The following is a 24,956-nucleotide window of genomic DNA, read 5'->3' on the forward strand; positions in this document are numbered from 1 at the left end:
TCAGCCAGCGCACCCAGACCGTGCCCCTTTAGGCTGTGCATTAACCAAATACTTTTCTAGAGGAGGGTGAAGGAGAATGGAAAACCGGTGTCCTGTTACGGGGTCACTTTTCCAGTCCTCCCCCCCGGCTCCAAGCACCCCTGCAATATTTTTTCAGCACCCCCTGGATATTTACAGCAGCTTTGTGAGACAAGGGGAGCTGCGTGGCAAGGCAGAACCCCGAGCCCTGCGGAGCCCCGTCCCCCTCCCCTCCGGCTGCTGAATTTCGGCGCTGCAGAGCACTGGAAGGCTGCAGGAGGGATTTCTCTTACCTTCGGGGTCACTGCAAAGCCTTGCAGCTTAATTTTAACTCTTCGCATTCGTTCGGAGCCATCCGAGAGGATTTTTCTTCTTACAAGGGAGAGGAAGAGGAGCAGCAGCATCCCTCGCACCATGCCCATCGCTCGCTCCACCGGCCGAATCCCCGACGCCGCCTGGACCTCGGGCTTGAGGGAGATGACGGAGCCCTGGAAAGGTGCCTTGGGCTGCCTTGGCGTGGCCGTCTTCTTCACCATGACCATCGGCATCATCTCCTGGCAGGCGCTGGAGCAGTCACCAGAGGAGTGGGTGCTGCGGGGCCAGGCGGGAGGGGTGCTGTGGGAGCGCCGTCGGGGTGCCCTGCTCCTACGGGCACTGCCCGAGGGGCAGCCGGTGGCCGTGATCACTGTGGGTGGCGTGCCCGCAGCTGAGCCACCCCCGCCACGGGACCGGTGCTGGCAGGACAGAGGCCAGTTCTGCTACGCATGGGAGGAGGCAGCTGAGCTCCGGCTCTCCCTCGAGCCCCCGCCGGCCCCCGGCACCGAGTGCTACGGCGTCCGCTGGACCCCGCTGCGCCCCGACGTGATGCTGAAGGTACTGGGGATCCCCTGCTCCGTGCCCTCTTTCTTCACTAAACTAGCCCAAACATCAAGGATTTGGCCCAAATGTAATATTTCCCCAGCGTGGTTTATTAGGGGGTCACCCCCGATCTTGCAAAGCATCCCATGGCTGGAGAGTGCCGGGTGGGAAAAAATCCCCCTCCAGAAACCTCGTGCCCCGATGCCGAGCACCCAAAATATCAAAGAGGCTGCCACCACCTCCTCTCAGTGCTGTGTTTGTATGGAGACCAGATAAATAACTGCTGGAGTGAGAAGTGGCGAGGGGACATGGGGAAAGCTCGGGAAGGTCCCTGCCAACCCCAGGAACAATGCGGCATCTCGCGACGCCCGTGCTCCTGCTGGAATGACAATTTATGGAGAGTTTTCATTCACATATTTTTTCCTCTTCGGCGCTAAATGGCCTTATTTCATGCTGGCAGAGGGTGCCTGAGCACAACCAATTGTCCTGTGCTAACATCAGCTTGTGTTCGTTTGGGAGGTCTCGAGGGGATGAGCAAGAATAGATTTTCTTCCCCCATTAAAAAATAAAAAAATAATAACAAACAACTATTGGAAAATATGATGTGGGGAAAGTTAAGTGTTAAGAACAGCTTTTTTTTTTTTTTTTTTTTTTTTTCCCCTCTCCCAGCTGGCGTAACTGGTTCAGCTGACACCCGTGCAGCTATTCTGGGCCTCCAGGTTTCCACTTTAATAATTTACATCTCCCCTACCTGCCCCTTGTCGAGACTTTAACCTCTCTCTGCCCCCGCAGCAGGAGCAAGCTCTGGGATCATCCTCGGTGGTGGGGTGGGAAGCGGCACCAGGGCCAGGTCGGGCATGGGGGCCATCTCTGCTCAGCCCAAACCCCTCCGGGTTTCGGGGGGGCCCATCCCCGCATGCGGAGTCACACGGGAAGCTAAGTCCTGCTGATCCCCTGCTCTGGCGGAGAAGGGAAACCCTCAGGGGCTTAGGAGCATTGGGCAGCACACAACAGCAAATGTGGGGGAAGTTTTCCTTCCCTCCCTCCACAAGCTTGAGAATCGGGCCCCTGTGAGCCTAACGAGGTTCAACAAGTCCAAGTGCAAGGTGCTGCACCTGGGTCGGGGCAATCCCAGGCAGGAGCACAGGCTGGGAGAAGACCTCACTGAGAGCAGCCCTGCAGAGAAGGACCTGGGGGTTCTGGTGGACAAAAAGCTCGGCAGGACCCAGCAGTGTGTGCCTGCAGCCCAGGCAGCCACCTGCATCCTGGGCTGCATCACCAGAGGGGTGGCAGCAGGGCAGGGAGGGGATTGTCCCCCTCTGCTCTGGCCACAAAGATGCTCAGGGGGCTGGAGCACCTCTCCTATGGAGAAAGGCTGAGAGAGCTGGGGATCTTCAGCCTGGAGAAGAGAGGGCTCCAGAGTGACCTCATTGCAGCTTTTCAATACTTAAAGGGAGCTTATAGAAAAGATGGAGAGCAATATTTTGCTCATACAAATAATGATAGGACAAAGGGGAATGGTCTTAAACTAAAAGAGGGGAGATTTATATTAGAGGTTAGGAGGAAGTTCTTCACTCAGAGGGTGGTGAGGCACTGGCACAGGCTGCCCAGAGAAGCTGTGGATGCCCCGTCCCTGGAGGTGTTAAAGGCAGGTTGGACGGGGCCCTGGGCAACCAGGGAAAGGAGGAAAACCCCACTACCTTTGGCTTTAAATGAGCAAGTTAAAACTTTTGTCGTCTACAAAGTAAATGAAATGCGTAACTTGTACTCTTGATTTTTGTTTTGTAATTTCTTTTCTCTTCCTGCTCTCACACTATTCAATAACTAATCAACCTGCAGGTTGCAAAAAAGTATTCATACAGAATTTCAGCATTTTTTTTTCATACCTAAAAGCCCAGCTCTTTTTCTTGTGGAGGAAAAGCTTAAAGCCAAATATCTTCTAGCAGGTCAGATGCAGAAAGCAAAAAAAAAAAACAAGCACCCACCGCTTTGTGCAGAAAACCCCTAAATCTCAGGGTTCGGGGATTTTTCTTCCTGGAAGAAGACACTGTGCCAATGCTGCAATAGCAGGCAGGGGTTTGCATCTTACAATGAAACATGGTCGTGTATTTGTCCCCAGCCTGAGACATCTCTCTCTCCCTGCTGCAGGATTGCTTCTCCATGGCCAATATCTCCTGGTACGGAGGGGCGAGCATCCGTGCCCAGCGCTGGCCATTCAACAGTGCTGACAGCCCAGCACAGCCCTTCGTCAGCGGAGATTTTGGCAAAAACCCCACTGGATACGGACCTGTGCTAGAAAGATACTTCTTAGGATCAACAGGTATCCGCCTCCTTTCCCATTTTTCCCAATCTCCTATGGCTTTAATCACTGCCTCTCCCTATCCCTCCCCTCATTTACAAGGCAATTAAAGAGCAGGGTAGATAGCTTGGAGATTAAAATATTTTATAAATGGGATAACAACTGGCATGAGTAGATGAGGGATGGATCCCAAACCACCCTATCTCTGTGGGAAAAGCCAGGGTGTTGAACCTAGGCTGCCTTTACAACTCAGTGCCTTCCTCTCTGGAAAATGGGGTTTTACCCAGGTTACCTCAGGGAAATCCTTTGCTCTTGGCATGCATTTTCTGGGCAAATTCATCTCCTCCTTCTAGCCAGGTGAGACAGAGCAGGATGGGCGCAGCTCCCTCACTGCCTGTTCCCCTGGCGGGCACCGTATAAAGCACGCAAAATCTTTGGCATCCAAATTTCCAGCCTAGAAGTAGGAAGCTGAGGGGTGGTGTAGTTCAGAATAATTTTGTCAATCACATCCCAAACTCAAGCAGGATTTTACACACCTGTCTGTCATGGATGTAAATTCCTCTTGGGTGGCTTCACACTGAGCTCACAGGTCCCCAGTACTGCTGTGGGATGCTGGAATGAATCAAGCTGCCATTGATTGCCACTCTTGGGTGGATATTTGGATTATTTTCCAGCATGCCAAACTCCGGATATTCCCCCCCAAATCATCAATCGTCCTGAAAATCCCCTGAGGCTATGTTTTTGGAAAGAAGCTGAAGCTGCTGCCTGAGCTGAATACAGAGCAAAAGGCAAGAAATGGTGCAAATCAGAAGGGCTTTTAAGGGCTGGAGGCTAAAAAGGAGTAGTGGAAGTGAAGAGTTGGATATTCTTGCATGGCCAGGGGCAATCCAGGGGGATTTTTCTTTCCAGGGAGTGGAAAAAAATCCAGGGAGTGGCTGGACTCTGCCTGCACGTCCTCGTGGCCACTAGCACGAGGACATGGAGGCATCAGGAGCCGGCCATTTGCTTTTTCCCTTCTTTTCACCGCAAAGGAGTGACAGTAACGGTGGCACCCGACGTGCCCTTCGTCCTCTCACTGGAGAGCAACCGGCATTTCTGCCTGGGTGGTGCCGGGGGCCCCCTGCACTACCTCCTCTGCATCAGCTCCGACGTGGCCACCGCACACCGGCACGTGGGCACCCAGCTGGTGGGGCCAGCACGGGTGCTGCCGGACACGGCCCTCCTGGGGTAAGCTGCTCCCTCCATTCCTGGTGCCAGATTGCTTTCCAAGCCCTAATTAGAAAAAAAAAAAATCTATCTTGCTGCTATATCTCACCTGCTGCCATAGGTAGGGCAGCAATGCTTTTTGCTTGTCCATCTCCATCCTCTTGTGCTGAGTATCTTGTGTCAGAGCGAGGTGCAACCCCATTCCCCATTTTCTCCATCACACAGGTCTCCCATCTGGCAGTATTATGGCCCGGTGGGCTCAGCTGCCAAAATTAAGCGAGGTTTGAGATCGTTCGCCAGGAGACTGAAGCGGCACCGGCTTCAGGAGGGGGTCCTGGCCCTGGGGGAGCACAGCACTGCCACTCTTGCTGCCGCGGTACGTCCCCTCTTGCCAGCCCCTGTGCTCAAAATGCAATCCAAGAGCACCCTTAAACCCCTCTAAAAGGGGGGTTAATTAGATCTCTCGAAAGTGCAAATGCACCTGTTTTGTGGGGTGGGGAGTTTATTGGTGCGCCGCGAGCATCCCTTCCCTGGGACAGGATGCTTGGTTTGGGGTTTTACCTGTGGATCTGGTGACACTGAGCTCAGAGGCTTTGCCACTCCCATTAAACACATTTTTCCACCTTCCTTCCTCGCAGGAATACATGTCCATGGAGCAGAGGAGGAGGCGCAGTTCGGCCCGTGCCTGGGACCCCGCGCTGATCAACCCCCTGCGGCTCTCCATCACGCTGTCCCCCTACACCAGCATCGCCTCCCCACTCTTCCTGCGCTCGCTGAGGGACAACGAGGCCGGCTACTGGCTGAGCCTGCAGCCCCGCTTCGGGGGCTGCTTGGTATGGGACATGGCCCCCCATCTGCATGTTAACCCTGTTTGTGAAATTAAGGCTGAATAAATACTCCCCACCCTCAGCTCGGGACAGTCCCATCCCATGCTTGGGGCAAACCCCGCGGCTGCAGGGCAAAGTGTAGGGGAGCAGCTTTCCTCCTGCTTCGCAAAGAAGCAGCTTTTGAATTTCCACTGCTGAAAGACATTTCAAAAAGTCACCAGCATACAGAAAGTAGCTCAATGTTTTATGTTTCCCTCCCCCTTTTTTTTTTTTTATAGTCATTTGATGATCCACCAGTTTGCCACCCACTGGGGGTATTGGGGAGCAGAGTGTTTTCGCCTTTACGCATTGCAAACTGCGGCGCCATCCACCCCCCAGCCTAGGGGGTCAGCAGGATATTTTAAGGGTCTGACCCATGTTTTCCACCCTTTGCTGCAGGTCCCGCTGCTGACCACGTGGAAGGGACGGCTCTGCGCCCGCCTGAATGTCACCAGCGAGGCAGCGCTGAGCTGGTACCTGGCCCGCGCCCGGGCTCTGCGGCGGGCACTGGGGGCTGCGTACGTGGTCTTTGAGGGTGCAGAGGGCAATGCCTTCCTGGAGCAAGCCATGTCCCCTCCTGCTGAGCTGGCCGGTGACCAATATGCTGGGGCACTGGCAGCAGCGCTGGCCACACTGGGGAACGCCACGGTCATCAGCGCCGGTGCCAGGTGGGTCACGGTGAGAAGATGCTCGGGATGATGCTTTAAATGTGCCCTCGGGATGCTGCATGCGTGTGGAGAGGCTGCTCTCGTGTCTCCTCTTCTGGCATGTTATTTTTTTTTAATGTTCTAGAGCATAAAAATGCTGAAATGAAATAATGTTTAACTGTATTAATGCCAGATGCAATAAAAATGCATCTCGTGGTTTGTGGGCATTCAAGCTTCAGGTTGCTACCTCTCCTGCAGGATGGAAGTGAGCCCTGCAGTTATGACCAAATCCCCATGTTGGCAGTGGCTTATGGTGCCAAATGGCTGCAAAATTTCTGACTTTTCATGCTTGCATAGCCCATAGCAGGGTTAACTTATTAATAGTTGAAATTATGCCTTGAGACTTTTTTTTTCCCCCCACTATTGTGATGGTTATCAGATGGGAAGGCTAATTTTGCAAAAGACTTTTTGCAAAATGGAAAGGAAGGCTAATAGGAAATGGCTAATTCCATGTTTTGTGCAAGGAATTGATGGTGAACTGCATGAGAAAGCAACTTCAAGCTAGTTAATTTCAAAGAGAAAGAGGGGTTTCACCTGCCCAGGCGCTGACAGGCCAGCAGCTGCTGGGGATGTGGATGGCTCCTGCTCAACCATCTGTGACTCAGTGGTGCAAAGAGCCACTTCTCTAAGCATTTTTAGCCCATCTGGGAACCGTACCTTTCCTGGTGGGCAGTTTTCATACCAGAAGTGTTTCATAAACCCTCGTGTCAGCCTTACTGTCTCCTAAGATGAAAGCGGAGACTTTTGGGGAGTCAGCAAATGGGCGTGAGGTCAATGAAGAATCCAAGCTGTGGGAGTGGATGGACTCAGGGCTAAACTCTTCCTGGCTAGACGAGCTCCAGACCATTTTTAAGCCAAGGCGTGTCATGAAAGTTTGGACGTGACCCTTTTTGGCTGCCAGAAATGCAGTGGTGGGGGGTTGCTTCCAATACTGGGCTGCTCAGGGGCATGACCCACCGCACCTCCAAGGAAACCCTAGGCATAGAAATGCTATTGGGAAAAAAAATAATAAAATAATAATAAAAAAAATTGAGGGAAAAAAAATGAGGAAAATAATGTTTTCCTATGGCAGATGGACAAAAGCGGTCAGAAATGACAGCCGCTCAATGCAAAACAGATGAGCACGAGTGAAAGCCAAGAGGAGAAATCCTCCCTGCAGGATGCATCTCAGTGGGGTTCATGCCTTGGATTTGGGGCCCCACATGGGCCAAGGCTGAGGGTGCTGTTGGGATACCTTGGTTGATGTCTCAGGTATGTTTTTGGGGAGTGTTTTCCCATCACGATTGGCATAGCCACATGTAGAGTAGGAAGAGAAAGCTTACAGCCCATGGCTGCGAGGTGGGCCACCAAAAATGGACTGCATGGGTCAAGCCAGGAGAAGGAAATCTTTGAATCTGGGGATCTGGGGAAAGGTTCCAGAGGAAGGAGGTGGACTGGGGTGGCCAAATGAGACAGGGCAGGCTCAGTGGGTGGGAGTCTCAGTGGGGAGCACTGACCTCCCTTCCACGGAGGTCCCCAGTGGCCGAGGAACCCACATCTGACCACAGCAACTGCCAAGACAGCCAGAAATCTTAACATTTCCACTCCGATCCTTCTATAAACACCAGTTTTGTGCTTGTTTCCCTGCAGATCTAGTCATCTACCGCTCTTTGTCCAGATGAGCCCACGGCACTCAGACTGGAGCCACGCGGGCCTGAAGGGGGTTATCCCCTCTGCGCTGCACTACAGCCTGCTGGGCTACAACTTCTTCATCCCCGACGCAGTGGGTGAGGACTTCTTTCCTTCTTTGCTACCTGTTGCTGTCTTTTCTGTTTTTTTTTGTTTGTTTTGTTTTGTTTTTTTTGTTTTGTTTTTGTTTTGTTTTGTTTTGTTTTCCAGCACTTTTTCAGGCAAGAGGAGCACAGGCCTTAGGGTGCTATAGGGAGGCTTCAAGCGTTTTGTTCCCAGGACCCGGTTTTGATTGGATTGAGGGTTACTAGGGGAATCGACCGAGGAACTGAAAACAAAAAACCACGTTGTAAATCTTAACAGGCAGCCAGCTCTCTGGGGATCCCCTTCGTGGAGCTCCTTGACCACGTGCAGAGGGCAGCCCGCTGCCTCTTGCAGCTTTTCTTGGACTAAAAGTGTGACAAAAGCAAGGAGGGAGCCAACCACTGGCAAACAGCTTGCCTGGGCTCTCAGATGGGGACATAAATATTCCTAAAATGCCAGCAGCCACGGTCAAAGTTTGTATTTCTGCTCCAGAGTATGATGGCATGAGACATCCTTCAACAACAACAACAGGAAAAATAATTATAAAAATTGAGAAACACTCATGTAATGAGGGCTGATGAGCGGCTCGTTTCACCTCTCTTCTTGGAGGTGGCCATGTTATTTGTTTGAACCTTGCCACAAGCACACGAGTCATCGCGGAGGCTGCACATGGAGATGATCAGAGCCAGCAGAGCTGCAAACAGCCCTGAAAAAAAAAAAAAAGTGGTGTTGAGCAATTATCAATTTGTCTGCTATTTTTAGCTGGTTTTCCTTAGAAAACAAGGCTTGGGCAATCACGGCATGTCACTGCTGCTCTGAGGAGATGTTGAGTCTGTTGGCTTTTGTCAATGGGACAAAGGATGAGAGAGCAGGGCTCCATCCCTGCAAGGGATGTCTTTGGGCCTTGTTTCATGGGGTACGAACAGCATCGTCTCTTTCTTCCCATTTGGGGACAAATCCACTTTGTGCCTTTCTGAGGACTGTTGGATTTTTCAAACATGCCCTTCCCTGTTGGTACTGGCTGTGTTCTGGTGAAGCAAATTTTTAGGGTTTCTTACTGTCTCCCCTCTACCTGTCTCGTTCATTTAGGTGATCCTATCAAGTCTTACCTGACTAGCATCCTTTGCTTGGATATAATGGCATCACCTATGCTTTAGTGATCCCAATTTAATCCTAGCACAGGATCTGGGTGCAATATTGTACCGTCTGCTTTTCCCCTTGAATATCATATTGTGACAGCCTTGAGAGACTGGAGTATTTTTCCATGATGCTTCCACTCTGCACATCAAAGTGGCAGGAAAATCCATTATTTTCCCAACACTTTCCTTTGCAGGAGGAGAAATCCCTTTTTATGATGTTCTGCTAAAATTTAGAAACTGTCTCCTGGCAGCTCATTCCCAGCATGAGCCTCATCAGACATCCATCTCTAGCTATTTTAGGATGTTTGATGGGGGACAAAGGAAGAAAAAACACGTGGGTGGGGATCCAGCTTCTCTTGCAGTGGGGTTGTGTGTCCTGCTTGCATCAAGAGCAGATGGCTTTGAGCCATCCTGTGATGGGATGTCCCCAAGAGGCTTTTCTCTGCTCCTTGTCCCTGGCAGGAGGCAGCCTGGCTGGTGATGCCCCGGGGGACCAGGAGCTGTATGTGAGGTGGCTGCAGATCGTGACCTTCCTCCCCGTGATGGCCTTCAGCACCCCGCCCTGGCTCTGCTGCGACACCTGGGTACGTAAACCTCTGTCCTGCGGAGGAGGGCACATCCATTCTTTAAGGGATAACCACCCTCCCAAAGCCATTAAAAGTTTCCAGCGACCTGATTGCTGCCCACTCTCGACATTATTTTTGCTACAAAATTCTTGTGAGTTGACGCAGCTTTGTGCTTGGGCTATGTACAATGGCATGGGTGGTACCTACAGCGCCTCTGGGTATGACAGTGATCGTCACGTGCCCCTCCTTCCCTTTTGCTGATGGAATTGCTTAATTATAGTTTGATCAAATAGTTTATATTATACAAGAATGAAGCCTGTAGATTTGCCATAAAGACCTATTTCAATGGTTGAAAGCATTTTCCTGGGGATGTCTCCTTTAGGGCATTAAAGCAAGAAGGCAATTCCTTAAAAAATCACGAGGGAGGATGTGGGGAATGCCATCATATCTCTTTACTAGCAGCAAAAGAGTTGTTTGCTTTGGTTAAGGACATCAGCACCCTGGAGGATATTGCCCACCAGCCGATGTCCTCAGCTTTTATATCGAACTGAGTAAAAATCCATCATATCAACCATCATATCAACCATCTTTGGCTGCCGTCAGGATCTTGCAGTTCAGCAATTTCTCTGCCTAAGGAAATGCATGTATTGTTTTTCCTTATTTTTTGGGTGAAGGGCTTGCCACGTGTCTCTCATGCAGGTCCTGAACCTTACCCGGCAGTGCATACAGAGGCACCGGGACTTGGTGGTGCCACTCATCATAAAATACAGCGAGGAGTGGCTGCGTTTGGGGTACCCCATCTTCCGCCCGGCGTGGTGGCTCAGCCCAACGGACCCAACCGCTTTCACCATCGAGGATGAATTTCTCATTGGAGATGAGGTGGGGAATGTGGAAACAATTCCCTCAAAGGAATGCTCCTAAGGGTGGCATAATCCTCTGTGAATTGCAGCAACACTTTGTGCTGCCTTTGTATAGGGATGCGGCCAAGGAGGGGACACAGTCTCCCTAAAAAATATCCAAGACTCAAAAGCAAAGTTCATCAGCAGTGAGTTTGTAGTTTTAACATCAGGGCAGCTTGTGTTGCAGAGTTATCTTCTCAGGTCCTGCTTGCAACCTCTGGCAGATACTGTGATATAGGATTTCCAAGCTTGAGTTTCTTACCACAGATTCTTCAGGTTCATTGTATAGGTTGTTTTGTGGATTGTTTTTTTTTAAGGAAACTTTCCCTCACTGCAGGAAATTGCTAAAATATCTTCCTGCTTCTCTTTAAAGTAAAAATCAAAAAATCAGGTAGGATGTTTTAAAACATATAAATCCTTAGCACAAATGAATTTGAGTGGCATTGTGCAGGAGAAGAGACACTTCTGTCCTGATGCCCTGTAGGGTGCATATCCAGGTTATAACTGCAAGCAAGCTAAAGCTTAGCTCCTTCCCCCGAAATCACTCAAACTGAAGAATCCCTGATGTAATCAAAATGGCCTGGTCTGTGTTAGCAGGGTGAGATTTCCAGTAAAATACTGCAAAATCATCTCTCCCTGGAGATGTGAAACTATGGTTTGGCTGAGAGCTCCCGAAATACGGTAAAACATCAGGTCTGCTCCATCAGTATTGCAGGGCCAAGCACTTCTGATAAAGTGTCGTGTGAGGCCAGCAAAATCTTGTCTGATTTCACTTCAAAAGGAGCCTGAGCTGGCAGGGGAAGAATCCAGATGGGGATGTTTTGACTTTCAGGATGACTTGGGAAGCTGGAAGAATAGAAATGTGCTCAAAAACCCGCCTGGTGCCATTTGGAGTGCCACTAATAACTAATTACTGGAAGATACATAAAGTGGTTCTCTCCTGGCGTGGTTTGAGGCAAGGCTAAGCATTAGGATGCTGGAATAAACATTTTGAGCATTGCTCTGGATGTAAGCATCCACTGCAGGGTGCTCATGAACATGACTTTGTGCTACCACCACCATCTTCTGGTGTCTGAGCTGTCTCCCACGCCTTTTTGGGGAGTAACTCTGGGCTGTGAGGATAGCCCTGCTTTGAAATCCACTTGTGTTGTTTTTTTCAGGTGGATTTGTACATTTATTATGGCCAGATCGCTGTAGTCCACATGTCTTGGCAGCACACTTACAACCTGTTGAATGCTTCCAGCACAGCATGTTGAAATGTAATGGCAAAGAGACAAGTGGCACTTGGTCAGCAAAAAATTATCAGCACATGCAGCATCACTTCCCATCAGTGCTGTCTGCCTGGCAAAATTGGATGCTGCAAGAGGCTGGGAAGCCAGGTCATGCTCCAAACACATCTATAAATGCCACCAGGGTCCAAAAGTGTCCCCCAAAGGGAGCCAAACACCACATTGCCTCCTTTTGGATAATGCTGCCCAAGGAGCATTGATGTAGAGTGCGGGGATTGACCAAGACCTCAAAAAGTGGATTTAAGAATGAATGATGCATAAATTTCCTACACTATTTCTGCTTTTTATCCTTTATTTTTTCCTTTACTGGCTTTCTTGGAGTTTTATTTTTATCCTTTCATCCTCTCTTTCTTCACCATGTGCATTCAGTACGGCACCAATGCAAATCAAAGCCTCCATGTTTAAACAGCTTTAAATTTAAGCCAAAGTGGTTGATTTTTTTCCTTTTTTTTTTTTTGTTCATTTTTCCTTTTCAGAAAGCCTGTGCTTTCCTTGAAAAAGGCTTAATTTAGGGCTCTGAAACCTCTTTCGGTTTCTGAAGTGAAATAATTTGTCAAGTATAAATATCCTCAGAATACTGAGAACTGTTTTGTTTTGTTTTGTTTTTTCTCTTTCAATAAAGGGTGAAAAAGCCCTCAGGAACCCCTTCCTCCTATATAGAGAACTCCAGCAATGGAACAGTCTTTCCCATAATTCGAAGAAAAAAAAATAACCTGTAAAGTTCATTGGGGACTGTATTACCCTGACTAAGCCACTGGAGAGGAGCAAGCAGAACACATTTCTCCTTATGCCACATCTCCAAATGGGACTCACTGATTTGTGACACAAAAGGACATTTTAAATGCTTTTACTTTTTTTTAAAATGCTTTTTATGCAATTACCCATGTACCAAGGCCACCAGCCAGGATTTTCATGAGCATTTGAGGGCACTGAGCAGCTACATCTCTTGCATCTCCAAAGGAGCCTCGAGTCCACAGAATGATGACTCAAAAGTGAACATGTTGCTTGAGAATCAATAACTTGTGTTATGTATATTGAGCACAAGTTGTTCCTAGAGTTTATCTAACCTGGATCCAGACCAGGTCTCCTGGAGAGGAGCCCTGGGCAGAGGGCTTTTGAAGCCCACCTTTATGGCAGCCCACATCTAAAGCTCCCGTAGTGTGATCATTTCTAATTAAAATACAAGTTTCTGCTTGGCTCGCTGCCAGGTAATGTTTGACTTCATTGATTAACTCACAATGAAGGGTTTCTTCAAACCAGATTCCTCCAAGCAAAGGGTGACAGGAGAAAAGAGAAATTCATGCCTCGGTCACAAATCTATGTGGCATGGGGATGTCTCTCCCCTGACTCTGTGCCACCAATTCCCACCACAGCTCCATAAAACCTCTTCAAAAGCTGCTTCATGTGAGCCTGAGCCCACACGCAGCCTCCCTGCATCCATCCTGTCCTGCTCAACCTGGAAGCAGGAGCTTTGTTTTAAGCAAACACCCTATTTCTGATGTGTTTGGGTTTTTTTTGTTCGTTTGTTTGTTTTTTTCAGTTCGGGTCTTTTAAAAAATATGAGCTGGGTGGATCCTGGAGGTTTTTCTTGCAAAATATGCATTAGATGGACTCCAGAGGTGCTTTTTCTCACAAAATACAGGTTGGACGGACTCTCAAGGACAGTCCAATGAAGGCCATTGCAATGACCCAGCTAACCCTCCATCTGCAAAATTATTTTTTCTTTTTCTCTTTTTCACCACAGGTCTTGGTGGCCCCAATAACAGAAAAAGGGCAAACGTGGCGAGATATCTACCTGCCCGGAGAAGGGCACCAGTGGATGGATACCAACACTGCCCGTGTGTTTGATGGAGGCACCATCCTCAGGAATTACTCTGCCAGCCTTGAAGAGGTGCCAGTTTTTGTAAAGACTTCCTAAATATGGATTGTTGTGGCTTTTAGGCAGTTGCCCTCCTTCAGAGCAGCATTGGCCAAATGTGGTCACTTTTCCTTAAGATAATTTCTTGCACTTTTCTAAGAATATGTTTTTTTATTATTATTATTTCAGCAGAAATTGTTTAAATCTTCTATTATTTGCTGCTATTCTAAAATAGCGACAGTACAGCTTGGGCACAAACACATATCCACACCACGTTGACCTCCATCTTTTTGGGGTTTCTCGGGGAGGTGTTTGCGTGCCCATGTTGGGTTTTGGTGGGCACATCCGACACTCCCAGGTCCCTGCCACCCTGGTCAAAGATGCTGCCTTGGCCGGAGAGTGGATTTTCCAGAATCTGATATAAACAAACATCACCTGTCAGGATTGGATTTATGCATTTAAAGAATAAGATGAATATACAGGGAAATGTAAATACAATAGCTCTATACATGTGCCTGGACATCACGTGCTAAATGCTACATGCTTCTCTCATCTGATGCTGCGTCTGGTCCACCAGGAGAGAGGACTCGGGGAAAATGAAGCACAGGTCTCTGTACAGAGATTAAATCACTGCATAGCCCAGATGGTGCCAGCATCTTCCTCCAGATCTTGCCCAAAGTCAAACTGAAGATAGTATCAGTTTTTGCTATTCTTCACCTATCGGAAAGTCACCAACTTTTTAGTTAGGTTTAGTGCCTGGCTGAAGAAAAAAGTAATAATAACCACCATGTTCATGCATGGTGCATCTCTAAAAAAATAAAATAACACCATGTGCTGTAAAAGTTCTCAAGCAGCCAATTTCTTTGTGTCTGTTAATAGGATATGCCTCATTTCTACAGTGAATTTGCTTTAAATTGAGTTTCCTGCTCTTTGTTGCTGCTGTGTCAGGGTTTGTGCTGGTGTCACTGGGCAGTTTCTGGATTATAAAGGGTAACGTCGCATCACTGCCAGTTAAAAGAATATTGCTAATGCAGTTTCTATCTTGTGAGCATTTGGATATTAAAGACTGCATTTGGAGTCACCGTAATGTTAATGAAGTGTTTGTTAATGTAAACTGGATTTAAAGAATTGGCCGTCCTTGTCATTTGTGTCTCTGGGTGCTGGCTGATCCGTTCTCTGCCTTGTGTCTTCCTCTTGGCAATCCATGTGGAAGAGGCACAAATGTTTCCCTTATTCTTTTTCTATCTTAAAATCTTTCTATATTTCTATCTATCTTATTCTTTTCACTATCTTAAGCTAATGCTCATGTTTTTCTGAAAGGAAGACTTAGGCATGTTTGAGATGTATGGACGTGGACTGGACTTCAATGGATGCTTAAGAGATTTCCTGAAATGGGGGCTCTGTGACTATAAACTGGTAAATGCTTGCAATTTTAACTAATTGCAATAACGTAGTAAAAACAAAAATACAATAAGCACAAGCTCTTCTTTTAACATTTTTTTTTTGCTTTAAGCACTTTATTTTACTCCACTCTGTGTTTTTTTTCTTTTACCTATGTAGCAGATGTGCATGCCTGCCTATTTTCTGGATGTATTTCTAAATCTTCCTGATTGGTAGGGCAGGAACGAGTGGTTTGGGTAGATTTTCTTATAAGGAAGTGATTTTGACAATGTTTATGGATGATGCACTCTTATCAACACTTGGATTAACAGTTCTTTTTTTTCCTCTGCCAGAGACTTTTAAAACCTTTTGCATACCTGAGAGCTGGGCTCATCAACCTTTTGGCTTTTTCACTATATTTTTGCTGCTGCGTTGTTCTGTGCGAAAACTTTGTCCTTTGTTAACAGTTTTGAGGGTTAACATCCAAGATGTGGTGCTGAATTAGTTAAAGCACTGCTGAGGTGGTGTTACAGGCAGCATATCTGCATAGGGATCACCAAAATGCCCAACAAGTACAGAGAGGATAGTTGAGGAAAGACATCAGGCCACAGGCTGTCCTGGAAAGGCAGAGACTTCTTTGTACATTTTGTGTGTTACCTATAAATATGTATAACTGTGTATAAATGTATAGTGTTCTTAAAGTTGACTTTAAGACTACCTTTGGAGTCTCATGCAGACCTTCCTAACTCATATTCAAGACTTTCCTAAAGCCAACTTGATGCATTCCTTGAAGTCTCTAGCAGACTTAAGGATTTTCCTAAAGTCAACTTTAAGACTTAGTCCCCAGCAGACATAGGCACATCTCTGGAGATACTCAAAACCAGCCTGGATGTAGGTGACCCTGCTTGAACAGGGGGCTTGGACTAGATGATCTCCAGAGGTCCCTTCCAACTTCAACCATTCTGTGATTCTGGGATTTCTGAAAGCCATCTTTCTTAGTCTCCAGCCTACTTCCGCATTTCCAAAAGTAATCTTTCCAAATATAGTAGTCTCCAGCAGACTTCAAGAGTTTCTTAAAGTTATCTTTAAAACTTTAAACTCTTAAAAGTCACTCAGAGATTCTCTTTCACTACAACAGTGCACAATGGGCAATCCCAAACCAACCATGCCCCTTGGCCTGAGTTGTGTGGGGACAGAAATGCCCTGCAGCATTTCTACCCCATCCAGTGGTTTGAGCTGAAACAACTGCTGGCAGCAAAAGCTCAGGCATCAACCTGCAACTCTGCAGACCCTGAAACCCAAATCCCCCCAGAGGGACAGTGCAGCTTTAACTGCTGGGCAAGGACATGGTGAAACCTGGGACTAAATTAAGGAGCAAGTTTCAGCCCACCACCAGTGTCGATGGGCTTGGGTGCACCTGGCATCCAGAGACCAAAGTCAGCAGCCAGCACCTTGTTTGTGCTGAGAAGTGGGGTTCAGTGGGGTACCTGCTTCTCCAAGCAAATTCTCCCTGAAAATAACTGCAGAGAAAGCAAAGCAAAGGGAATAACATGGTTTGGGCTGAGGAGTACTGAGAGGTCAAGAGCTGAGGTCGGGATCTGAGAAGCACTTCCAGTCCTTGCCTGGTCCAGAGGTGCACAATGGGATCTGAGGGCACTCAGAGGAACACCCAGGGTTCTAATACAAACCACCAATGAAGGTTTCTGAGACACCTCCAAACGCATGCGGAGAGGCCTGGGGCAGCACCAAGGGCTCCCCAAGGGACCTGTACAGCATGTGATGATTCACAGATGAACTCAGGGAGCAGAAGAAGGGACATGGAGCTGAGGAACACAGAAGGCTCTGCAGAGGCTCCTGGGGACCTCTGAAAGGCTCATGGAGGACTCTGGGATGCTCATGGAGGACTCTGGGACGACCGTTTGCAGGTAGTTTTCCTTGTAGGTCAACTCTGGTGAGGGTAATTTCTGCAGCCCCAAAAGGGGCTGTTTTTAGTTTGTTGCTTTAATGTTTTTGGCCTTGTCAAATCCAGCTTCACAGTAAATCAATAAATACAGAGTGGAAAAACTCATACTTGAAAGAACAGCCTAGAAAAAACATGTGTTTTTGTTGATTATTGGACTTTCATTAGGAACAAGGGGAGGTTGTATGACATCTATCAATTATGGTTCACTTGACTTTTATGGGTTTTCGTGTCTTTCAGCTCCATCAATATCTTGTTCTCTTACTTCAGAAGAGATGGTATCACATCTCATCAGGTGTGTTTCATTTCTCTGTTTACAAAAGGGAAATGCTACACGTAGTATCCTCAGAAAGATTTCTCTTTCTCTTGCAGATCAGCACTCTGCCCTCCTTTCCTGAGATGGTGAGTAACCACCCTTTTTTCATTTTTTTTCCCTTCCAATATCAGTATTTCACATGTACATGCTCTTCCAGCAGTTGCTTCTTTCCTAAATGTGTCCACATTAATGTTACCATTCCCCCTTTCTGTCTCACATTCAAGATCCGCTTCAAATGTCTATCTTCATTCTGTTCTCTTCCATCTGTAACAAGGACACTTTTTGGTCATTACAAGGCAGGGCTCAATTTGCCCAGCTTCAGGTTTTTCCATTAGTTGCAACAAGTGATTTCTGAGGGTGGATTGCTCTCACTTGAATTCAGGGGGCTATGGTTTGGTATCCTGGCTGCCTTTTAAGTCAGTAAGCAGAAACGAGTACCTTTCAAAATCAGAAACAAGCATCTTCGGAGAGCCTTCTCCCACGTGGACAGAATAAATATCCCACTAATCATGCCCCATGGACTACAGAAAGTGTGTAAACAGCTACATAAGACTTAGACAAGTGACTTGGACGTGGATGAATAGTATCTCTGGTTTAATAGTATAGTATCTCAGGTTTAATAGTATCTCTGGTTAATTCTACCCTGGTGACAATTTCAGTTGTGTCATTAAAGTTATAACATGACAAAACCCCTTCAAACCTAGGAATTCATGGGGGAAAACCTTAATATAGATCATCTGTGGCTCACAAATGAGGAGACAATTAAAATTCCTCCTAAAAACAAACCCAAACCATTCAAAACTCAGTTTCAAGCAGCTGGACTTCCACATTATGACTGTCACCCTTTTCACCAAAATCAGGAACAGCTGTGCAGTAAATTGCACTGTACAGATGTCAGTTCAGTGCCCAAGAAAGGAGAAAATAGCAGGAGCTTAGCTGTCCTTTCTCCATGAGGTAATCCAGCTGAAGATGCAACAGGGACCATGTCCCTGGTGCCTCACTGGTGCTGTGATAAATCCTTCCCATCGCCTACAAAACCAGCTTTTGTGTGAGGAGGTCCTCATACCATCCACAGGTAGGTCTGATTTGGGGCTGGTGTTAAACGGGGAAGAACGAATATCAGTGTTTGACTGGTACATCACTTCAGCCTTCTGTGGCTGGTTCCTTCAGCTACTGGCAAAAATAGCAATTATTGCCAATTCTGAATACCATTAAGGTCCCTTTCCATGAAAAAGCTTAATATATTTTGCAGAGTGTAGATGAAGTTTCCATTATATTTCTGTTCAAATGATTAACCAAGATGATGCTACAGGTGGTGGAAAAGGGGATGGAGAAGAGGACCACACACTTCTCCTGACTCGTGACCTCCTTTTTTCCTCTTCTTCCCCCAGCCAAAACTGGAACTGAGAGAGTATTTCCTTCGCTAAGAACTGCTAATTATTATTTCTGATATGGTGGTGGTTGTTCTTATTATTGCTCCTAAGAAACCTCACCAAAGACTCAGGAAAACATGGGGTTAGAGACTTGTAGGTGTACACTCTTTGCTGAGTGTTTAACGTGATGGAAGTGACAATATTAACAGCCAGGAAACAGAGTGCTTTTCAATAGCATATCTCAAATCCCTGTACAGAGCTGGCGTATCACTCTCTGTATCTGAATGGTTGGACAAAAGAAGAATGAATTTTCCTGTGCTGAAAGTGAAAGAAGCAGACAACTGTCTGAGGTAGGCTGGATGAACTGGTGTCTAGGAATGCCTCTTTTCCCTGACTTTGGGTGACGAGGTGGACCCAGGGTTGTAGCATGGCCAGCATGTTACTCACCAGTGGCAGGTGCTTGGAAGAGAACCTCCTGCAGAAATGACTGGTACCACAGGCATGCTGGTAGAAGACTTCCAAAGAAAGTGACTATTTCCTGTATATTTTAAAAGGTTTGTTTTGAGGTGAAGCAGTATGAAAAGATTCAGCCCATCAAGGGCTGTGAATAAAAACCCCACATTCTCACATATCCAGTGTAGCTGAATGAACCGTATTTCACGCATAGACAGCCTCAAGGGAGGTAAGATGTGAACAACACGTGTATAAATTGTCACATTTGGAAAAAAAAAAAATGGGACTATTGCTGTGGTCCCCTCAACATCCTTGTTTTGTACCATCCATCCAGCAAGGCTGGCAACTAAGTCTGTTTCATTTTAAGGCGAAGGCTGCCTGGCTCGTGAAAGGGATTACACACACACTGTGGTTAGCCATAAGGCATGGGGATAGTGCTTATTTGTTCCTTGCTATCTAGGTTTCTGCTTTGGGGAAATAATCTCTGCTTTCTTTCAGCATTTTTAACTTCTTCTAAAACTCCAGGGATGGCTGTGTGTCACCCCTCATCAGGACCAGAAATCAGGAGTATAAATGACAACCTTAGACGCTCTAGATCCTTACAAAATGAAGGGAGGCACAAGTGCAGAAGGTGATTCAGATGCTAGATAAGATGATTCAGAGGTAACTTTTAATTTGTCCTCTTTCCCCTGACAGTAGAAGAGTCTTGGAAGAGGAGATCCCACCGACAAGCTCAGGGTGAGATTCAGCTTACTCTGGTTTGCTTATCAAAAAGCCTGGCAATGAATTTGTGCTGGTCACCCAGGCTTCCTTCCTTGGCAGTAAACCAAGGAAAAAAAAGTGATTATAAATGATCTCGTGATTACACACAGACTTGAGATGACTCAAGCTGACATTTAGGCAGCTAAATGGGTGTGCAAATTCTTCCATCTGCAGGATCTGGAAACACAACTGGGAAGAGAATCCGCTTTTCTGTATGCCCACATTAAGCCTAACTTATTGCCTAATTTATTTACTATATATAGTAAAAGATTTATTTTTGAAGTGCATTTGGTTGCTTATCCTGAAGGGTTCATAGATTTTCCTTGTTGTTGTTTTGGTTTTGGGGTTTTTGGAGGGATGTTGACATTTCTGTTTTCATGGTATTTTTTTTGTCTGCACAGCATTGAAATCTGCAGTTATTTCAGTGACTTATGCCAGCATGTCTTTTATTACATCTCCTTTTGTAAGTAAAAATGTGAACAAAAAAAATCTATCCTTAAGTTTATGATGATAGAAGCAGAAATCAGTCTTCACGTTTGCACGGTAAAGTTAAACTCATCATTTCTATTCCAAAGGTGAAACTGGCACCCAAACCTGATTATTTGGAGAATGTATTTGGAAGAATGTGTTCTGAGGGATGCCTTTGACAGAATAATTTAAATTCAGTTCATAGCTTCAACAACAACATTAACAACAACATCAAAGTATGTGAGATTTTTTTTTAAAAAAAAAAAAGGTTCCATATTTAAAATATATATATCTTTTTCTGATGACTTAATGTAGTTCTAAACTTGACCTCTGTCAAAGAAGAGGCTCTGTCCCCCAAATCCCTTATTTATGTTAAGCATTTAAGAAGAAAGAAAAGATGAGGAACAACATGCATCAGGAAAGCAAAAATGACCATTACTAACCCGAAATTGTGCCTGAACCCTATGCTTCACTCACCTGAATATCTAATACTTATTTCATGGGAAGTAATGTGTGTTTTTTTCAGCAATGCAACAAATAAAACACTCATTGATATACTACTTTGGCTTTAAATATTTCAAAATATCTGTCTAAGAACCTATGTCATGCACATGTCATTAAATCTATCTGCTATATGAGGAAGAACTCATGGAATTAATGTTTCCTAATTTCTCTTTCAGTGTCCTCCTCAGTTTTTATATCTGAGTATGCTTTACATTACCACTTTCTCCTTTTGATATTGTGTGTAAAATAATTGTGTTACCTTTAAGTCTCTTGAGAAGACAGGGACGAACCCTGCTTGATTGTGGCTCAACCATTAGGACCAACCAATGGTCCCTCGGACAACGCTTACCGAAAACGCAAATATGAAGAAAGGAAATGCCTGAAAAAAACCACACTGCAGTGACCGAGTTCATTCTCTTGGGTTTCACTGACCGTCTGGAGGTGGAGTTACCTTTGTTTGGGCTCTTCCTGCTCATCTATATCACCACGCTGGTGGGCAACGCTGGCATCATTGTGCTTGTCTGGCTCAACACCTGCCTTCATAGCCCCATGTACTATTTCCTAAGCAATTTATCTTTCTTAGACCTCAGCTATTCATCTGCCATTGCTCCCAAGATGCTGCTGAATCTGTTAGCACAGCGGAAGACCATTTCTGTCTTCGGTTGTGCAACACAGATGTTTCTCTTCGCTGCCCTCGCTGATGCCGAGTGCCTCATTTTGGCTGTGATGGCCTATGACCGCTACGTGGCCATATGTCGTCCTCTTCTCTACACCGTCACCATGTCCCGCCGGGTCTGTGCCTTCATGGTAGCCGGGGCTTATCTCAGTGGGGTTCTGACCTCACTGCTCCACACGAGTTTCGTGTTCACCCTGTCGTTCTGTGGCTCCAACACCATCAACCACTTTTTCTGTGACATTCCCCCGCTGCTGGAGCTCTCCTGCTCCAAAACACAGGTCAACGAGGTCCTCCTCTTCACCTTGTGTGGCTTTATACAAACCAGCACCTTCCTGATCATCGTCGTCTCCTATGCCTGCATCCTTGGCACCATCCTTCAGTTTCATGCTGCAGAGAGCAGGCACAAGGCCTTCTCCACCTGCACCTCTCACCTGATGGCTGTTGGCTTATTCTACGGCTCCCTCCTCTTCACCTATTTACGGCCTAGCTCTAGCTACTCACCAGACACAGACAAAATAATTGCTGTATTTTACACTGTGGTCTTTCCCATGCTGAACCCCATGATCTACAGCCTGAGGAACAAGGAGGTTATGGAAGCCCTAAGAAGATCAATAGAGAGGAAAGTGTTTTCTCAGACACTTACTTAGCAGGAGAAAAGGCAATGAATAGGCTGTAGGGTAGGACTGGTGCAGTACAGCACAAAAACATTCAACCTGTCTTTCTAAATGCAGATATCCGTGTTTACTAACATCTCCATCTAAACTAGTTTCCCCAGTTTCACTTTGTTGTTAATGAAGAAAAACAGGTTTTGGTGCTTGCATTTAGTGAGCTTACCCTCAAGCAGCAAATTTTATGGAAGAGACCACTTCATACACCTAAGAGAGATTTGCTGGTTTTTAAAAACTGAGTATTGGTATCCTGGAGAAACCTTCCATTCATGTAGTAAGCAGCTTTCCTGTACGTTTTGCGGGATTGTTTTGTGGCACTGCGTCAGAAGCATGAGTGACATGTCTCATCTCTTTCTCTTTCATTAGGCTGTGTTACTGATTATACACTGTAATAGATGTGTGCACAAGTTAGCCCTTCAACAAGTGCTGATGAGGGCCAATGGAACATGTCCTGTTAGGGACTAGCCCACAGGGAAGACCTTCTGGAATATGAATGATGTATATTTTTGACTGCACATGTCTAACGTAAATAAAATTAATGAAAACTTGCAGGTTATGGTTTTCGTTCTCTGATTGAGTGAGTGCCTTCTGTTTGTTTGTTTGTTTGTTTCACAGTCTGGAGAGTGAAGCCTGGTTTTTTTTGTAGCTTGTGATGGAGCATGTGGTAAAACACCTGTGGGGGTCTCTCTTGTGCTAACACTAAATGAAAAGGCTTTGTTTTGAGATGATTGCTCCTTATCACTGCTTACAGGTTTCCAATGTGAATCAGCACAAATGTTTGGGATTGTATCAAGATTCAGTGATGATATTATTGTGTGGTTATTTGAGACAATGCATCTTGCACTGTTCTACAAATGGAAGTGGCATGGAACTCCAAAACAAGGAGGTGAAGTATATGCAAGGCAGGTGAAAGACACGTACATTAAAGTCCATAATCATGACAGAAGCATTGCCTAACTGTATTTAGCAGTCTGTGATTTGTCTTGCTTAAACCTAGCAAAGTTTTCACTGACAAATGGGAAATCTAAACAGCAGACATCTACATGTGAAATGATTTTCCAAGGGTACCTTTAAAGACAGTGGAGAAAAATCTTTTTTTTTTTTTTTAGGGTTGCGACACACCTTTACCTGGTATGGGCACGTAGTACCTACATATATTACCCTTTAAAGTGCTTATTTTTCTCCATCACCTCAAAAGATCGTGTAGGCAGATAGCAATATCATAGACCTATAAAGAGACATTTAAAATTAGGTAATGACTCTGAAAGAGCCTCATAGTCTCTCTGTGTCTATACAGAGTGTCTATACAGATCTATAGGTATCTGAGAAGCTTTTGCTGAATCATCTCTGAAAATGGTCATCATCAATTAGGCAGTTGGAATAACGAATCTATGCCATTTGAGTAGTGATAGGCAAGGTGGGACCTTAGACTGCTATACACCAATGAAGAATCCTAGTAGAAGAATCCTAGTAGAATTTAGGCAGTGAGATTTAGGTGCTAATTACACATTAAACCCTCTTAGAGTAAGAGGCTTTAAAAGAATACTTCTTGTTTCTTTTTCTCTCCAGATATATCTGCCTGTCCTGGCTTTATATGGTAGAGATAAGGGGATGGTTAACGCTATCCTTTATTTCAGTGGGACCAGGATTTTCCCTTTGAATCTCCATAAAAAGCCTTTATGCTTTTTATTGTTTTCATGCAAAGACCTCCGTAAATGTCTGAAAAGAACATGTTCTTTGATGGTGACATGTCCCAGGCAAAGGACAGTGACCTCAGGCAGACTCATGTGGACTAAAGGAGAAAGGAGACATGATGCTTGCATACACTGCTTGTCTCAATTATTTAAAGGCACCAAGTTCTCCGTTCATGGTAGAAAAGTGAGACTAGTAGTTTAAAGTGTCCCTGACTTTTATGATTTGGGCATGGCAGTGGTACTACCTCTCCTTTATAAATAGAGAGTTGAGGGAGAATAAAGCTAACTTTGACCTCTACAGAATACTTATGTAAATTATTTCTACAGAGCTCTCAGAATCCTGTTGAAGTTACTGAGTTTTGCAAGCAATAATCATTGCACTGAGCATAGTGTCCAGCACTCACTTAACTCAAACACAGACAACAAACTTTGATCGCACCTAACAAGTTGTTGCAAAGACCACTTCAAAATAGAAACCCAAGAGAGATTTGAGTCAATGGACCTCTGCCATTATGCTTTTCTCTTCCAAATATTGATATTATCTAAACTAGCATCCATTACTAAGACTAAAGAACAATATCACAGATGATCTTCATTTAATCAAATCTGCTTTCCACAGATAGCAATCATTTATGGCACCAACTCCATCAGGTAGATGTACAGAACAGGGAAAATCTTAAAACATCTGAGATATTGCTCATCTTCTCAAGATGATGTTGTGATGTGATTATCTCCTGTCCCTCAGGAGACATAAAGTATGGTATAATTGCCATGCTAGTGCGGTCTGGCTTGTCAAAGATATAATTGCTTCAATTTTTTTCTGAGTGTATGAAAACACAACTTCATATAAAAAGCCTGCCTCCTGGAAGTATGAAGTAAAAATGAGGTGAAGTTGGCAAGCCATAAAGAAGCTGGATAATGCTTGTCAGTTCTTGTAAAAATTAGTTCTTATTCTTGAATGTTCACTTTGAAAAGTAAGTGTATGCTGCAAGTTGCATGTTGATTGTTCGATTCTGCAAAGCTATCATATCTGTGCCTGAATTAAGTCTTAGTTACAAAGGTATGCCTCTGCACTAAGTGGGCAAAGACAGTGTAGAAGAGAATAAAGGGGATTTGTCTGATTTTATTTTTTACATATTTTTTGTCTGTAACCGTGGACCTTCTGTTTTGTATTTTTTTCATTTCCAGCTTGGATTTTGTGAATGCTTCTCATGTGCAGCTATGAGGAATAAGCAAAGCACAGCT

General features: G+C 45.7%; 2 protein-coding genes across 3 annotated transcripts; both read left to right on the forward strand.

Annotated features, from left to right (window-relative positions):
• The first annotated feature begins 432 nt into the window (after positions 1-432).
• Positions 433-13,517, forward strand: LOC118244809 (SITS-binding protein-like). The gene is made up of 10 exons (XM_035540049.1): positions 433-891; positions 3,025-3,196; positions 4,207-4,402; positions 4,607-4,757; positions 5,020-5,214; positions 5,647-5,915; positions 7,584-7,720; positions 9,308-9,429; positions 10,111-10,290; positions 13,344-13,517. The coding sequence occupies exons 1-10, from the start codon at positions 433-435 to the stop codon at positions 13,515-13,517; spliced, it is 2,055 nt and encodes a 684-aa protein (XP_035395942.1).
• Positions 13,518-16,727: 3,210 nt separating this feature from the next.
• Positions 16,728-22,420, forward strand: LOC118244421 (olfactory receptor 5AS1-like). 2 transcript variants are annotated; one of them, XM_035539395.2, is made up of 2 exons: positions 16,728-16,754; positions 21,082-22,420. In XM_035539395.2, exons 1-2 carry the CDS (start codon positions 16,728-16,730, stop codon positions 21,994-21,996), a joined length of 942 nt encoding a protein of 313 aa, XP_035395288.1. In that variant the 3' UTR covers positions 21,997-22,420. The 2 variants fall into 2 exon arrangements, with proteins under 2 accessions (XP_035395288.1, XP_035395286.1); XM_035539393.2 differs by lacking the exon at positions 16,728-16,754 and having other exon boundaries at positions 21,049-22,420.
• Positions 22,421-24,956: the final 2,536 nt, after the last annotated feature.

The sequence above is a fragment of the Cygnus atratus genome, chromosome 5, assembly GCF_013377495.2.
Source record: "Cygnus atratus isolate AKBS03 ecotype Queensland, Australia chromosome 5, CAtr_DNAZoo_HiC_assembly, whole genome shotgun sequence".
In the NCBI taxonomy this organism is placed as follows: Eukaryota; Metazoa; Chordata; class Aves; order Anseriformes; family Anatidae; genus Cygnus; species Cygnus atratus.

Bases quoted from the DNA above. Each gene is read 5' to 3' on its own strand.
- LOC118244809 (XM_035540049.1), top strand. From the start codon at position 433: ATGCCCATCGCTCGCTCCACCGGCCGAATCCCCGACGCCGCCTGGACC. The intron at 892-3,024 runs GTACTGGGGATC...TCCCTGCTGCAG, and splicing joins GCCCCGACGTGATGCTGAAG to GATTGCTTCTCCATGGCCAA. The intron at 4,758-5,019 runs GTACGTCCCCTC...CCTTCCTCGCAG, and splicing joins CTGCCACTCTTGCTGCCGCG to GAATACATGTCCATGGAGCA.
- LOC118244421 (XM_035539393.2), top strand. From the start codon at position 21,049: ATGCCTGAAAAAAACCACACTGCAGTGACCGAGTTCATTCTCTTGGGT.